The sequence below is a fragment of the Drosophila subobscura genome, chromosome A (assembly GCF_008121235.1).
Source record: "Drosophila subobscura isolate 14011-0131.10 chromosome A, UCBerk_Dsub_1.0, whole genome shotgun sequence".
NCBI classification, from domain to species: domain Eukaryota; kingdom Metazoa; phylum Arthropoda; class Insecta; order Diptera; family Drosophilidae; genus Drosophila; species Drosophila subobscura.
Genome location: NC_048530.1, coordinates 17,512,371 through 17,530,293, shown reverse-complemented (window position 1 = coordinate 17,530,293; position 17,923 = coordinate 17,512,371). Strand labels below are relative to the sequence as shown.

The window sequence follows — 17,923 nt, the reverse complement described above, 5'->3', positions numbered from 1 at the left end:
TTTGAAAGCGAACTGCACGGGCAAAATACTTTGGCGGGTAAAAAAAAACGCAACGCAACGCAGCGAAGCGGATCGGAGTGCCGGCCGCAGCCAACAAGTTCATAATTAATATTTTTTCCCCACCGCCTGGCCGCTGCTGCGAGTGAATGATATTTGGTTCGATTTTCAGCTGCAATCATTGCACATGGCAGTTGGCAGTGGGTGACGAGCCCACAGGGGCTGCACGGCGTATATTCTGACCATCCTGACACAAATCGAAATAATGTGCTGCCATTATGGCATGTAAATTAACACAAAGTAGACTCCTACTGGAAAGGGTTATCAATATGCCTGTGGGCTATTTCTATGTGTTCTTCGGCTTGTCAAAGTTTTAATTATTACTGAAAATGATTGAAATTCCAAATTAAAATGGTTTTAAATATTTGTACACGGAATGTGGCATCAAAATTAATGGAATTTTCTATGGGGAATCGTAGAATGTCTGCATACAAATTCTATTCCCAGTTTTGCATAATTTTTACAACTGTTTAAGGCTTAAACTTCACATAAGTAAAAAAATCACTAAACAAATAATCGATAAGCATGCAAAATCATAAAAAAATAGTTCCACTACTGTAATATATCTGTTGTATATTTAGTATGCGTCTAACAGTACTCTAATATTTGATAATCTCTTACAATATTTACGGGCATCTACTTACTTGAGCTTAATCATGCAGAGATCGCCATCCATGGCCCAGTTAATTGTTCTTTCGGCCATCATGTGAGCATCGGATGTGCGCCTTGGCTCTGAGACAAAGGAATTGCTGCAAAAAGAAAAGAAATCATTTTGGTCTTGAAATAATATTTGCAAAAATGTCACAAATAAAGTAGCAGCCATGGCAGCTACGTGCACAAATCAATTCCGTTTAAATTTGCATTAATTTCTGTACTGCCAGCCCCATGGAATGCATGCCTCATGTGGCCACAACTGTATGCAAAGCAAAACAATATTCCACCACACAAATATGTAACTGCGGTATTTGCCATAAGACTATCCATCTGTCCGTCTGTACATACATACATATATCTGTTCCAGCGTGATACACTTGGGAGTGTCTCCTGCAATAGTCAGTCTGTATGGGTGTCTCTGTGTGACTGGTTCTTCCGGTTGCCAGCCCGTAGCCCGTACCCTTGTCAGGGTCAACACATTTTTCACACGAAACACAATAATTTGGTCTGCTCTTGGGGCTTCTTGCCAGTCTGTGTATTCAATTTTAAGGCCATTTCCATGCAATGCTGCCTGCTCTAATGATTGTTTCTATATCTGCTGATTTATGTTTCGATTTTTCTACTCAACTATTTCACTCGAAGAATGTTTCTTCAACAATAACTAATTGAGTTATGCCCGTGGCTTGTGTGCAATTTCGACATTTATGTTTTGGAATTCTCTGGCTGTCTGGAGCGGCTGTTTGTTCAACGAATTTATCCAAGACGAAGAATTCTACGCATTGCAGGGCTCAATTAATTTGCTCGCTGCATCCTGGCATTCAGTTCTAAATTTTAGTCAATTTATTTCCCATTATTTATGGCTTCAACCTCATTGAAAATCCTTTATGGTAAATTGAAGTGAAATAAAGCCAAGATTAAGACTTTTGCTTGTCATATTTTTAACGCGAGGACAAAGCCAAAGAGGGTGTCTCAAAATCTCTTAAAGTCAAAGTTAATAAGTTGCCCAAAAAACACACCACACACCACACACACACACACACTCCCTGCCAAAGAGGGAAACCAAAATATGTAAACTCATGTCATAATTGAATTTTCATTTTGGAACTCAAAGCCGCGCCCGAAGCCAACGGCTGAGAATAATTAAAATGAAATGCGAAATAAAAAACTAATTTTGTCACCCGAATGGAGACGAACAATGTGTGTGGGCTGGAGCACAGAAGGGAGAGAGCTGCCAGCTTATGTCCTAAGCCAGGGGGGAGGTATCTGCATGGGGAAACTCTTATTGAAAACTCATTAAAAAGTTGTAAAAATAAAACAGTTCCCTGCCCCCCCGGCAGCTGCTTAAAAACTCATCAGAATCAGATTCGGTTTCCGTTTCGGTTTCCGATTCAGATTCAACTCCTTGGCCTTGATTACTCAATCAAAATTGTAGACGTTAGCTCGGAGAGTTTTTGGAATATTGTCAGGAGAGAGGGTGAGAGAGAGTGAGGGATGCCGCCAAAGGGACGATCGCATGGCAAGGGCCATCTGAAGGGCGTGGAGTCCCCGGATATGCTCTCGGCCGATGGCAGTGCATTCGATTTGGGCAAACCACCAGCACATCCGCTTGATGATCCGAGTGTGCTTACCATTGGCATCATGGCAGATACCGTAGGAACAACGTGCATCCACAGTGCGCAATCATTTTCACTCTGCTCCTTCCCTCCGGCAGGAGGTAACGCTGGGATTTCTGCTCGCTGGCATTGGCTTTCATCGGGATAATCACTACAATTACCTAATGACGGATGATGGTGGGTAGAGTCAGAGTCCCTTGCCCTTGCCCCTAGACCACATTCTTCTCTTCTCTTTCCAGACATGCCCCTGGAGGAGATCGAGACGTTCTTCGAGCAACTGTACCGAATGCACAACCTTGGCATCATCATACTCGACTTTCCCACACACAAACGCCTCAAGTCGGTGCTGGACAAGTGCAAGAATATGCTGCCCGTGATTGTGGTGGTGCCCAGCAAGGCCACTCTGGGGCCCTATCAGGAGTGGAAGGGCCGCAAGCATATCCGCGAACAGGATCTCTAAGTCTTTCTCTTTGACTTTTCTTCACAACAAATGGAATAAAGTATAGAAATTTGATGGCAACTTGTTGGCCTCTCAATTAAGTGCTAAGCGAGGCAGAAAGCGGGAAGCTTTCAATTACAATTGGAACTTTAAAGCTTTGTGTGCTTACCATTTTGTGCGGTACTGTACATACTTTGCTGGCAAATTAATTACAATTGGAATTACAACTCCAATACAATTACAATTACTTTCGCCTTTTTCTCTATTTGCTCGAGCATTCCCCAACCAAAATTCGATTGCATTCGACGGCACTGGCAGGCACTGGCACTGGCAAATGGTAAATTGGCAAATGGTTTTGACATGTCCGCAGAGCAATTACAAAGTGAATGGTTTTTTGGTTGTGTTGCCGAAACTTTTCCGCCCATGAACACACCTCAGACTCACTCGCCCCACTGCCGTGTGCCCTGCCCTGCCCTGCCCTGCCGCCTGTCAATGTCAGGCGGGAGCATGTTGAAGTTCAAAGCCGCCGCAGTTTGTGGGGGGCAAAACAATGAAGCGACACGAAAATGTGAAGCTACACGCAAAGATGCGAAGCGGGAATCCCAAGTGCTGATTCCTCTCCAGGTGTAGGCTAAACAGCGGCAGTGGTCGAGGTGATGTCCTCTGACCGCCCGAAAATGGACTACCAACTGCCGGTTAATCGAGACATTTTGTTGTTGTTTTGCGCCTGATTAGGTTCTGTGGCCATTTAATTGAATCGTTGGGCAGTCAAGCAGCTGGAAGGACCCGACAGCACAGAGTCTGCTGGCTGATGCCGATGGCGATTCCGTTCGTAATTTATGTGCATATTTGAACTGAGAACTACTCGTAGTAAAATAAAGATGAGACCAAATCAATGTCACACATGACGCTGAGGTGTAGACTGTCCGACTGGCCGACTGGCCGACTGGCCGACTGTCGATTGCCGAAATGTCAGCAATTAATTGTGTTCGAAGCGCTCGACTGAATTAGCGTGGAGTCCCCGGAGAGCCGACAACTGCCAGACCCACATCGATATTGACAGACTCTCCTCACCCACACGACTCTCTCTGCCTCTCCCTCTCTCTCTCTCTCTCTCTCACTCTCTTCCAACAAGATTTTGTCTGTCTTTTGCTTTGATTTTATCGTCGTGCGAAAATCAAAGCCCACCCAAAGCTTTGAAGCGCTCTTCAGTGTCGGAGTGACAACTGTGGGACGGGGGCAAGAGCAAGGCAGCAGCAAGACACGAGTGGCAAGTGGAGCCCAGGGATAAGAGCAGGCAGGGCCACGGGACAGGCGTAAATTTAATTACACTTATGCTTATGGCCCAAGTTTTGTACGCCAGTCAAGTCGTCTGCTCTACTGCCAAAAGTAGGTTCTTGCCAACAAAAGAAGGAAACTTTTTCCAGCTCGCAGGTGACAGACAAGTTGGGCAAAAGTTTGGAATTTATCTGTGCATTAAAAGCAACTCGAATAAGGAAATGCTGACAACTCAATCGGGAGACGCAAACAAAGACGAGCAAGTATGAAAATGTTTTCGCTGCAACGCTGTTGAATGTGTCCCAAACATCATATTAGCTTACATCGTAGGAATTCTTATACTTCAATTGCTAAGTTCTTTAGCTAAGTTTATTTCTTCAAGCCTGTAAATCACCCTCCCAATTCCTATGAGGAGCCATAGCCGCGCCGTCAAGTATTGTGCCTATGCGCAGGTAGAAGACAACATTTCGGACCCCACGAGACATGAACGAACATGCACAAGCTTGCGCGGGAGAAGCAGAGGAATAGCCGACTGTGCTTATTTTTATGGCAGACCCAGCGCAGCGACAGATCAGCGCAGGAAGAATGCAACGTAAATTACACAAACAATCTCTGACCCATCGCGGCGTGAGCGAACATGCATGGGAGAAGCAGAGGAGCAAAGCGCAGGGAAGGATCAGCGCAGGTAGAATTGTACTGTAAATTACAAAAACAACTTCTGACCCATCGCGGCGTGAGCGAACATGCATGGGAGAAGCAGAGGAGCAAAGCGCAGGGACAGATCAGCGCAGGTAGAATTGCAACGTAAATAACAAAAACAACTTCTGACCCATCGAGACTGGGGAGAGAGCTTGCGTGGCTTGCATGGGAGAAGCTGAATAGCGGATTAGCCGCCCCACAAGTGCACGTGTATGTACATATGTACAATGTATGTACATATGTATGTACATATGTTTGATGTTTATTTGCCTTTGTCAGTGCGGTTCGGGCTGCGTTTGCATAAATTATAATGATAGAATATTGATTAAATGCAATTAATGCACAAATATTTCCAGTAAGTAACGAAAATCCATGGTAAATTAATGGAGAATCTCATGTCTCTCGAAACATTTTCAGTGTTACGATTAAGCCAAAGCCTTGAATATTTCTAGAATATTTCTGTGGGTGTACGTTGAATATTTTGTAATTTCCATTTCCATTTCCATGACTCATTTTCATTACTTTTTGGCATTTGGCAAACCTTTTGGTTTCTCATCGGTGCGTATGATGGGGCATCCACCGCATCGCACTGTTGCTTCCCCCACTCCCTCTCGGTCTTTCTCTGTTTCTGTTTCTGATTCTGTTGCTTCTCTCAGTTTTGCTTGATTTCTTGCTGGCTCTCCTGTTGCATAAAGGTTCCACCTCCGGCGGCAAGGCTCTCTGATAATGCAACACAAAGCTTCAACTTCAATTTCAGACAACAAAAGCCCCTGACAAGCAAACAAAGCAACATCCAGCCAACGCCAACAGACTGTGTGAGACACAGAGAGATAGGGAGAAGAAAGAGAGACAACACAGAGAGAGAGAGTGAGGGAGAGATAGATACAGTGGGAGCACAAACAATTACAGCCTTGAAATGTATTCCTGAGGAGTGATGACTACTCAGCCATACATATTTATGTATCATTGGGTGTTTGGGCTTTTACATACATTATAAAGTGAAGTATATGCACAAATGTGTGTATATAAATGTACATATGTATACAAGCTTAGAAATATATATGCACACAGTTGCTTCCAAATAAAAAATGTGCTATACTTTTTGTCGATATATGCATGTATGTGCTATCCCTGGTGCTCTGATTGCCCTGTTACATAAATACATACATGTGTACATATGTACTTATGTATAACCTATGTACATATATAATACATATCTGCGGCTAGTAGCTTCCATGCAAAATAGCATTTAAGAGGGTATTAAATGCTTTGGTCTCTCTTTTTTCCATTTCCCTTTATTTTGTTTGGCTTTTCACAAGCAGAAACTAAACAAAAAATTTGGTTTTTGCTTTTTTTGCGGCGCTGATGCAAAAACTATTGCAAATTTAATATCTAGCGGCACACACAAACACTCAGAGAGAAAGGGAATGAAAAAGTTGGATGTGGGAGGATGTGGATAATGGTGTGTCGATGGCAGTGAAGGTAACGTTGCTGTAGGGGTTGGCATGGGGGTTTGGGTGCTGCGTATTGGGGCGAGTTTCTTTTTTGGGGTTGCTCATCAGCTTTGGGCTTAGGGCTACATCCACGGCTCAGTCGCAGTCCCCGTAGCAGGTCCCCAGTCTCACTCGATTTCCCGGGAAATTGAAAAGCTCACACACACACACACACACACATATCTAAGCAACACTCACATATAGGGTGGTGCTATGGTGTAGGGGGGGAGGTTACAGTGGGGTGGCATTGATATGAATACGGCTTAAGTGGCTGGTATTGTTTTTACATTAAAATATCATTAATTTTGATGCGCGATTGTTTGTTGTTGCTACCTCCCAGCCTCCCAGCATCACCCTCATCGTTTTCATAAGAGCAGCCTCGGCAGCAGCGCGCCATAAGTGTATGTATGGAGCCATTAACACGGCGCAGGGCGTGAAATGCGAGCAGGCATCACATGGAACCGGAGACTGGATGAGAGAGAGCGGAAAGATGGGGCATGCGGATAGCAGCAGGACAGTGCATAATGACTGGCAATAAAATAAAAACCTAAATATAGCAAAAATTGAATTGATTATCGAGTTACCAGAAGGTTGGAGCTGGGAGCTGGAGTTGAAATTTGTTGCCGATCGATTGATGGCATCAAATAAAATTATCGATTTAATTTACGCAGCTCTGGAGCCATATGGGGAGTGAATTTTGAGTAAATTTTATATTCAAATCTGCATATTCCCTTCGCTCTCCCCCGGCTGATGCCACAAGCAGTTCGAGCTGCGAAAAGCTAAGCGGCCTAGGATCCCCTTAGCCAGCATCGGTTCCAGCCATTTCAAGCCGTTTCAAACGAAAAAAGGAGCAGCAGAAAAGAGTTAAGTTGAGGCTTTAAGTAGCACACACACTCGCACAACAAAGGCCATGAATTCTGGCTGAACGAGCGTGGCAACAGCCCTCGACCCAAAAAAAAAATGAAAAGAAAAAATAAGTTGTTAATATTTTTCCGATTTGTTTTTTTGCCTTTTCTATACTTTTTATACCCGGTACTCGAAGAGTAAATAGGGTATATTGTATTTGTGCACATAACGGTTGTATGTAACGCACAGAAGGAAACGTTTCCGACCCCATAAAGTATATATATTCTTGATCAGCATCAATAGCCGAGTCTCTGTCTGTCTGTCTGTCTGTCCGTCTGTCCGTCTGTCCGTCTGTCCGTCCTGATGAGCGCCTAGTACTCAGAGACTATAAGAGCTAGAGCCACAAAATTTTGCATCCAGACTTCTGTATGCTCACACTGTTACAAGTGTATTTCAAAATGAGCCACGCCCCTTCCGCCTCCGCAAAGGGCGAAAACCTCCCAAATCTACAATTTTGAAGATAGCAGAAAACTAAAAACGCCATTCCGTAGGGAATGACCATATCTATCAGATCACCAAATTGGGATACGATTGGATCATTATTATAGCCACAATGAAGAAATTAATTTGCAGTAGCCAAAACCACCCCGTCCCGCAGCATTCACAATCTGCTTCGCGCTGTTTATGGCCTGGCCCCTTACACGTCACTGCCTCTGCCTCTGCCGCTGCCTCTGCCGCTTCCTCTGCCGCTGACTCTGCCGCGACTCTGCAGTGTGTGTCTATAGGGGAGGGTGGCGAGCTAAAGGAGCGTGTTGGCGTGAGTAGTGTTGTTGATGTAGATGACAGATGAAGAAAAAATGTAAAATTGGACAAATAACCGCTAAAGTGCAGATGTAGTACTGAGTGCCGGGTATAAAAGTTGTGACGCGTAAGAAGCGTCTCACACGTCCCTTCTCGTTGTATTAAGTGTGTGTGTGTGTGTGTGTGGGTGTGTGTGAGTGTGTGTGTGTGCTGCCTAAGCTGCCAATAATGGCACACACACACAGACACACAACACACACACAATTGGCTCCATGGCTGAGTACCTGGATACAGTGTCATGGCTCTGCCGCTGCTCCTCCCTTCCGCTGCTGCCTCTCGCCCTGGTTGCTGCCTGGCTTATGCGCTTGGTTGCCTTGCCACACACACACACACACACACACACACATATGCCGCTTCCCTGTCAATGTTTGCATTAAAATTTGCCTCTCGTCTGACAGCCCCCACAGGTGGCACATCCCGTGGTGTTAGGGGGGGGGGCACCACACATCCACCCAGCCACACCGATACACTCGCTGCGTGGCGTTTTGGACATACCTCTCCCTGCGTAGGGCATCTGCAAGGTACCTGTCTTTATTCGTCCATTCTCCCTGCCTGTCTGCTGCTTCCGTGCAGAACTTGCTCTCCTTATCTTCCCAATTGATCGGACTACTGCCATGGGGATGAACATGGACTGACCGACTGGCATTAAGCGCAAAGAAGAACGAAAGAACGAAGGGTATCCGAATACCCGAGATTCTTCTGCTTTCCTCCCTTAATGCCTGTCCTTCTCGGTGGTGCTGGTGCTGGGCAGTTGCTCAGTCAGCGTTCGGGTACCTGTGGCTTTTTTTCGTTGACGCGATTTTCAGCCTGAATTGCAGCGAATTGAATCAGCGAGGGGAGCGGGTAGCGGGTAGCGGGCACCGTTCTCCGATCAATCTCTGGCCCTTCCACCCACAGTGTTCTGAGTGCTGCAACGTCCCCCATGGCTCCTGAGTGTTTTTGGGTTCGCTAAAGTGACGCAATTTGTGTGTGTGCGGCCTTCACCGTGTCCACGTCTCGGCTCTCCTCAACAAAGTGCCATCCACTCTGCCACTTGTATGTTGACCTTTTAATTAGCGACCCCAAAACTGCCTTTTCAGCCACAGGCTAAGCAGACACACAGCCACACGCACGGCCCCAAGAAGAGGAGCAACAGGAAATCGATCGACTAATCGCATTGCATTCAGCCTCAGAATGGTGCCGCACACAAAGCCAATAATCGGCAGACAAACGTTTGTCAAATTGCAAAAATCCAACAATAAATAAGCTCAAAATATTGGGAGGAGGACTGCAATGAGTTTTGCATGCTAAGAGGCAAGAAACTGACTCCGAATCTGCAGCGTGAATAGCCACAAAATAATATGAAAATGGAAGATGTGAAAAGAAAAGAAGTGCCAAATTAAGAGCACAATTTGGGGTATAGTGAGTCTGACATTCTCTTGGATTTCGAGTTCTAATTGCACTCACATCAGAGAGCTGCAAGGAATTCCAGCCTTGGTTGATGATTTTAACACACAAATGAATGAATGAAATTGAAGAACTTTATGCATGGAATAATGCATTTATTTATGCAGCAAAAAAAACCCTTCCCTGCCTCTGTGTGCAGTTTGTAAATGAAATTCCTTCTAATGCGAATGCACAAAAGTGTGTTTAAGCTGCGAATTTAATATTGGGGCTGCCGGGCCATGGCAATCATGTTAGTTGTTGGCAGTGTGAAGGTTGCAGACCAAAAATACAAAATTTAGAATGTCTGGACAAAAATTGTATTAAGATTTTTTTTTGGGAACAGTCTTCTTATTTTATCGCAAAAATATTGAACCTTCCCCACTGTACATGCATTCCATAGAGAGCCCAAATGCAAGATCAGAAGCTTTTATCTTGAAAAGCTCTCTCTTTCGAAATTGCACGTGCGAGCGCCGTTCACATGTGAGCTTTTCTCTCCGCAAGCATAGCTTACGGCTAGCCCTTCGAGAACCTTCTTAGCTCTCTCATACCCAGCTTTTGGAGGGGTAAAATAGTTAGGCTAAGTGCATGCTGCACAGAACAAAAAGTGCATTCAAAGTTGGAAGACTTAATTAATGTGCGTACAGAACATATAAAAAGAAAAACGTGGTGAAAATTCTGCAAAACCATAAAAGGGAACATAAACCCAATAAAAACCATTTGAAAAGTGTGTTGTGGCTGCAAAGAACAAAACAAAAACCAAACCCTGGATAAGGTACGCAAAGAAAATGAAAAAGTGACCTTATTACATAATTTCACGTATGTACTGTACATACATAGGTTATGATCCACGTGTGGCAGAAAATTGCTGACCTGGCCTGACCACCCTCAAGGAGGGGGGGTCCGCTTCATGACGATCATCAGTCCTTCTTCTTGGTGCCACCGGACCTTGCCTGCAGGCATAGAAACGGATGGACTTGGCGATCGGGACCGAGCCGTTTATATACATATATCTCACGCGCAATTAAGCCGCTCAACAACAACGACAATATAAAACCATCTAAAATATTATATCACCGCGCCTTGTGTAAAGAAAATGTTGGTGCTTGCACATGTAGGGTGTGGAAAAATTAGCTCAGCGGTCATTGCCCTTGCGGCTGACCATACACCTATGCACACTTAACTAGACCCACCTGACCGTATGTCACCTATTCTCTCCTTTTCTCAGGTTATTAAAATTGTTCGATGCCGACATTCTAAAAGCCACTTAAGGGAAGAAAAATAAATCACAAAATCTAGAAAAGAAAATTTAATGAAAAATTATGGATCGAAGAAAAAAAATAGAAAAGAAAATTGTTTAATAATATTAAATATTCCTAGACGTTAACTTAGAAATAGAAGAAAAAAAAAATGAAATTTATGCCTAGTTAAGAATAGATTTTTAAAAGGTGCATCATCGGTCTCATTGTGTCCATGGAAGGGTATTGGTAAAATACCTCTTCATAACGCTTCTTGTTATTTTGCATATTTCTACATTTCTTTAACAGTTTTATTGCAAACGTGAAATTGGGCCCAACGACACCAGCAGCTGTTTAAAAGTCTGTAAGTAGACACACATATATACACATACACTCCGGGTCAGGAGAATAGCGTCTACACAGTGAGACATGCATGCTTAACCATATATAAAATGAATTATTATTAACTACAATCACTACAATTATGCCACTTAATTCCTTTAATTAATTCATTCTTACTTTATATTTTGATTATATTATTTTTATTCATATTTGATCATTCTCTTGAATTCCTATGTCTTAACTTAGTCCCACCTATATATACACATGCAGTAAAAATAGTTTTAAGGGTTAGGGTAGAAATAATGGGGGTTACAAACAACATGAAGTCATACCAGTCAAAGTAAAATTATAACGATTAACATGCATTTCTAATCTGATTTTTGGGAGGGGTTCCTAAGGCACCTAGCGCAGCAGCAGAAGGTTTTGGGTAGAACCATAATGGCATATTCTTATGTTATTCTACATGGAGGGTGGGTCAAGAGGGAAGAGCACAACCACCTTGCTCTTCACAGTAGGTAGTGGACCTTAAGTTCCGTCCGGGTTTGTAATTCCGATCCCAGTTCCCGTAAATCTGTCTACGATTTTGTTAGGTGACGGAGTTCGTTTTCGCAGCACAACACCCACCCCATTTTCCCTGAGCCTAGCCGGCCAACCTTTAGTAGACAGAGAGTGCTGACGAGACGACACTTCCCGTGTCCGTTACATAACAAATGGCGCCCAACGTGGGGCCCAAATGGTCCGTATCTACCAACGTGGGGCCCGAATGGCCGTACCTACCAACTATATATTCTATGGTTATAGGTTCCCCACGTTTTCCCCAATAACCTTCCCAATCCCTTCCGCAACCCAATATTGATCCAAATTTTAAAGTAGTTCAGTTTTTGTGTTATATATCCAGCTCGGAACAGCTGGGAATCTGATCATTGTCGGACCCAGACCAGTGGATATATTGCATAGAAGAAGATCACAGTAGACTTCATTATATCATTTCATCAGGATACTAGGAACGATAGTTCTGAGTAAATTGGTTCTATACCTAGTAGCGAAGATGAATGACCTTTATTCTCTCGGGATTAATTGAGACTTGTTCAGACTGGAAAATTCGGTCCTGTTCCCTTTTTTCTCGAAAGGATCAACAACAAAATTTTGTTTTCTTTCTTTCTGCTTACGGACTTAAGGTTATAACAACCGAAGACATTCCTTCTGCTGTGCTGGTGCCTGATAGGAGACCCGCACAATCATTGCCCATATTTTCGAATTTAGAATCAAAAAAAAAAAAAAAAAAAATCGTTCATAGTCTTAAAGACTATATCGTTTTTCCTTAATCATAATTTGTTACAATGGCGGTAAGGCGAAGTATTGACAATATAAATGTTAATCTCGGCGAGGTAGTCGTACACTGCACTATATGCAATGATACCAGCCAGGACACCGACATTGTAGAAACCCATTGCAAACACAAATACCACAGGTCGTGTTTATCGGATTGGTTGACATCCAATGAGACATGCCCGATTTGTAGGCAGCTGTGTTCGCTACCGTTGCGTTCACAATCTCAATCGAATTTACAGAGTGGGGAAAATGCCGCGGCGAATTTGTCGTACACCGGAGCAATTCCGAAAAATCGTCCTAAAACAAGGTCACAGGTACGAAATACCCCAAAAGCCTCAAGTGCACGACCTAACCCTCGACCAGGACCTGGCCAGACTAGACGTGTGCCGGAATCCAATGTTCTTTCCGAAGGAAATATCCAACGACTTATTTCAGAGTCCATGACTAAATTTCAGGAAAATATGACCGCAGTTATTTCAGAGAAAATAACAACGGAGTTGAGGAATCTGAACCTGACAAATGTTTCTAGGAACTTCAGGGATGAGCCCCAGCTGGAATGGGAGAGTGATATTGCTCCATCCTTCCCTCGAATGAGCAGCGCTAGTAATCTTCGTAACAATAGTTACAGGCCACGCCCATCTAGTGCTCGTGCGAATTTCACAGACATTCCTAGTGAACATCCTGATAAGATCTCAAATATCATTTCCAAGTGGCGTATAAAATTCAGTGGATCTTCCAAAGATATTCCCATCGAAGATTTTATTTATAGAGTGAATTGTCTTACCAATAATTGTTTAAATGGAAACTTTACCTTACTGGCGCAGTTTGCCAGTCTCTTATTTACTGATTCAGCCTTGTCATTTTACTGGCGTGTTCATAGGACCACGAATAACCTTGACTGGTATGAGTTATGCAGCCGGTTGCAAGAGAGATACCAGGATCAACGTTCGGATCGAGAGATCAAAGCAGCCATGCGTAGGCGTAAACAGGGTAGTAATGAAAGCTTTGACGATTTTCTAGATGCGATGCTATCTATCGCAGACTCTTCACGAGAGCCTATGCAGGATGGTGACGTCACCATAGAGGTTCGCGAGAATTTAAAGTCGGAACTTAAGCTCGACTTGCTTCATATCGAAACTCCAGATTTGGCAACCTTACGCAAGGAGTGTCACAAGCACGAGGAATTCTTTCGAAATCTGAAGTCAAAGCCTTTTTCGCGACACGAAGTAGTGAATAGCAAGAGGTTTGTGAACTCCATAAGTCATGACGAAGAAGCTGAAGATAATTCCGAAAAAGAAGGGGACTCCCTTGACGAAGTTTATGCACTCCGATCTTCCGATTTTAGTAAATGCTGGAATTGCGAAGAACAGGGCCACAAATACCAGGAATGCCTAAAACCTCGTCGTATTTTCTGTTATGGTTGTGGTGTACCTGATACGTACAAGCCCAACTGTGCAAAGTGTAAATCGACTACGGAAAACGTATCCCAGGATGTCCGTCGGTTAACAAGACGCGACATCCGACGTTAGTCTCGGATGTTCAACATATACATCTTATTACCGGACGTGAACTTAAACCAGACATATCCAAATCATCCTCAGACATACCAATCCCTCCACATTTCAGACCATACCATGTTAGACTTCGAGAATATCAGAAGCGTAGAGCCGAAATTTTTATCCCAAACCTCCTTTAGCGGTGTTGTCTCGTTCAGCGGAACGAATGCGCGAATTTTGGAAGCGAAAAAGAAGCCTACGTCACGTCACGGTTTCCTCGGTCGTTCACAAAGCGAGCGATATTCGTCCTTTTACTCAAGTTGAGATACTCGGTGAGAGCTACCTTGCGCTATTAGATAGCGGAGCCAATAAAAGCGTCATCGGAGGAAAATTAGCCGATAAAATTCTCTCGAAGAATCTTCTGACAAAAAAAATAAAAGGCGTTGTTCGTACTGCTGACGGTCAGACTCAGATGGTAGCTGGTTTTATTAAAGTTCCTCTGAATTACAATTCAATACACTCGGACTTTGAATTTCTAATAGTTTCATCTATCCAACAGGATATAATATGTGGAATGGACTTTGGAAAAGATTTGGCATTTCTATCGTTCCATCATCATCATGGACAATAAGCGAATTATCATTTCAATCCGAGCACGAGTTGCTCAAGTTAGCCTTGTCGATTTTCAAAAAGAAGCAGTTACAGCACGTGATCGAATTGTTTCCGTCATTTGAAAAGAATGGACTAGGGTTAACAACCCTAATAGAGCACCACATTGATACGGCTAACAGCAAGCCAGTTAAGCAAAGATTTTACCCTTTGTCTCCAGCAAAGGAGACCCCTTTATGCGCAGAGATCGATCGCATGTTGAGTATGGACGTTATTGAAGAAGCTCCGAGCTCCCCGTGGTCATCTCCTGTCACACTGCACATCAAACCTGGTAAGGTGCGACTTTGTTTAGATGCCCGCAAACTCAACGCAGTTACAGTCAGAGATGCGTATCCAATTCCAATCATGGATGGCTTGTTAAGTAGGTTGCCGCCGGTTCACTGTATTTCAAAGATAGACCTTAAGGATGCCTTCTGGCAGATTAGATTAGACCAAGAATCTCGTGCGAAAACAGCTTTCACAGTACCAAATAGGCCGCTTTATCAGTTTAAAAGAATGCCGTTTGGATTGACAAACGCGCCACACACGATGAGTCGGTTGATGGACATTGTAATTCCGTATCAACTCAAATCTCATGTGTTGGTATATCTTGATGACTTATTGGTGCTTTTCAAGCAATTTTGAAGACCACTTGCTACATTTATCGGAAGTTGCTCTTCAATTACACAGGGCCGGACTGACAATAAACGTGCAGAAGAGTCAGTTCTGTCTGAAACGGGTGGACTACCTTGGGTATCTTGTGGGTGACGGGACGCTTCAAGTTAATTCAGAGAAAGTACGAGCCGTGGATGAATTCCCGATACCGAAGACTCAAAAGCAACTAAGGAGATTTCTAGGAATGACTGGGTGGTATCAACGTTTTATTCCCAACTACTCTTCTGTTATCTTTTCTCTCACTGAACTACTCCGTGGAAAGTCGTATGAATGGAATGAAAAGGCACAAGCAGCGTTTGATGATATCAAGTGTAAATTATGCTCAGCTCCATTTTTAATTCATCCTAATTACGATAAGCCTTTTGTAGTTCAATGCGATGCATCTCTTCATGGGGTAGGTGCAGTTTTAGCCCAATGTGACGACTCAGGTTGCGAGCGTCCGATAGCTTACATGTCCAAGAAGCTGAACAAGGCTCAGCGAAACTACACGGTAACGGAACTCGAATGCTTGGCGGTAGTACTGGCCATAAAAAAATTCCGCATGTACATCGATGGTCATCCCTTCAAGGTTGTTACGGATCATGCAAGCCTCCGTTGGCTTATGAACCAGTCAGATCTCAGCGGTAGATTAGCCAGATGGGCAATAAAATTACAAGGTTACTCGTTCGAAATCGAGCATAGGAAAGGAAGCGAAAATGTAGTGGCTGACGCTTTGTCTCGTTCATTCGAAGGTGTTACGGAAGTAGCGGTTTTGGAATGCGAAGTGTTACCGGAAATCGATTTAAAGTCGGATGCGTTTCAGTCGCCGGAGTATCGATCACTCAGAGAGAAAGTCGTGCTCTCCAAACTCCCAGATTTTCAAGTAATCGACGATTACATATATTATCGTACAGGGTTTTCCGTGTTGGATTCTGACCAAGCCGATGAGTCTTGGAAATTATTTGTTCCCGAAGCCTTGAGACAGGGCGTAATTAAAGCTGCGCATGACCAACCTTCCTCTGCACATTGTGGGATTGCCAAATGCCTCGACCAAATAGGGCAACGATTTTACTGGCCAAAAATGGTAATAGACGTCCGCGATTATATTTCCGCATGTGATGTATGCCAGACCACAAAACATCCCACACGCTCTCTCAAACCTCCTATGGGCGCTAGAGTAGTTAGCGAACGTCCCTTTCAACGGTTGTACGTTGATTTTATTGGTCCCTTTCCTCGAAGCAGAAAGGGCAATATAGGAATATTTATCATCCTGGATCACTTCTCAAAATTTACCTTCTTAAAGGCGGTCAAGAAATTTACTTCCAAGATAGTGATTGACCTATTGAGGGAAGAGATATTTTCATGTTATGGAGTGCCGGAAGTGCTAGTGAGCGATAACGGTACGCAGTTTAAAAGTAGTGATTTTTCTAAATTCCTTTTGAAGTACGGTGTTCAGCACTTATGTACAGGGGCGTATGCTCCACAGTCGAATGCCGCGGAAAGGGTTAACAGATCGATTAATGCCGCGCTCAGAGCGTACGTTCGTACTGACCATCGTGAATGGGATGTGTTCCTTAGTAGCATAAACTGTTCGTTGAGAAAATCAATACACCAATCAGTTGGTATGGCACCTTATTTCGTGGTCTTTGGTCAGCACATGATTTCACATGGCCAAGATTACAAAATGTTGCGAGAAGTCGAATTACTCAACGAGGGCGAGGGAAAATTGTCAAGAGCTGACGAATTTCAGAAGATTCGCTCAAACATCGAGAAACACCTGACAAAAGCTTACGAGAGAAATCAACGCACTTACGATCTGAGATCCAAGCCTCGTTCGTTTGAGGTAGGTCAAGAAGTAATAAAGAGAAATTTTTCTTTGAGTAGCGCGGCCAATAACGTTAACGCTAAACTAGCTCCAGTTGGAGTGAAGGCTCGCGTAAAGCAGAATTGGCCAACTGATTTATCTACTGGAAGACTTGAACGGTAAAGAGCTGGGGAAATTTCACATTAAGGATATTTGGTAGCTAGAAACAATAGTCTGCACCCTTCCTTGTTGTTGTTCAGTTTTATCTTGGGTCAAAACCCTAAGATAAAATCTGGCGGGGGGGTGTGAAGGTTGCAGACCAAAAATACAAAATTTAGAATGTCTGGACAAAAATTGTATTAAGATTTTTTTTGGGAACAGTCTTCTTATTTTATCGCAAAAATATTGAACCTTCCCCACTGTACATGCATTCCATAGAGAGCCCAAATGCAAGATCAGAAGCTTTTATCTTGAAAAGCTCTCTCTTTCGAAATTGCACGTGCGAGCGCCGTTCACATGTGAGCTTTTCTCTCCGCAAGCATAGCTTACGGCTAGCCCTTCGAGAACCTTCTTAGCTCTCTCATACCCAGCTTTTGGAGGGGTAAAATAGTTAGGCTAAGTGCATGCTGCACAGAACAAAAAGTGCATTCAAAGTTGGAAGACTTAATTAATGTGCGTACAGAACATATAAAAAGAAAAACGTGGTGAAAATTCTGCAAACCATAAAAGGGAACATAAACCCAATAAAACCATTTGAAAAGTGTTGTGGCTGCAAAGAACAAAACAAAAACCAAACCCTGGATAAGGTACGCAAAGAAAATGAAAAAGTGACCTTATTACATAATTTCACGTATGTACTGTACATACATAGGTTATGATCCACGTGTGGCAGAAAATTGCTGACCTGGCCTGACCACCCTCAAGGAGGGGGGGTCCGCTTCATGACGATCATCAGTCCTTCTTCTTGGTGCCACCGGACCTTGCCTGCAGGCATAGAAACGGATGGACTTGGCGATCGGGACCGAGCCGTTTATATACATATATCTC

At 43.6% G+C, this 17,923-nt stretch overlaps 2 protein-coding genes across 2 annotated transcripts in view; one reads left to right on the top strand and one right to left on the bottom strand.

The window, feature by feature from the left end:
- LOC117896819 overlaps window positions 1-800 on the bottom strand; it is a 70,419-nt gene extending 69,619 nt beyond the window's left edge. Inside the window, exon 1 of the mRNA XM_034805344.1 lies at window positions 702-800. Coding sequence (XP_034661235.1) covers window positions 702-763 — 62 coding nt within the window. The 5' untranslated portion in view covers window positions 764-800. The remainder of the gene's footprint in view (window positions 1-701) is intronic.
- Window positions 801-2,136: 1,336 nt separating this feature from the next.
- LOC117897131 lies at window positions 2,137-2,844 on the top strand. The gene is made up of 3 exons (XM_034805793.1): window positions 2,137-2,361; window positions 2,423-2,501; window positions 2,564-2,844. The coding sequence occupies exons 1-3, from the start codon at window positions 2,203-2,205 to the stop codon at window positions 2,782-2,784; spliced, it is 459 nt and encodes a 152-aa protein (XP_034661684.1). The 5' UTR covers window positions 2,137-2,202; the 3' UTR covers window positions 2,785-2,844.
- Window positions 2,845-17,923: the final 15,079 nt, after the last annotated feature.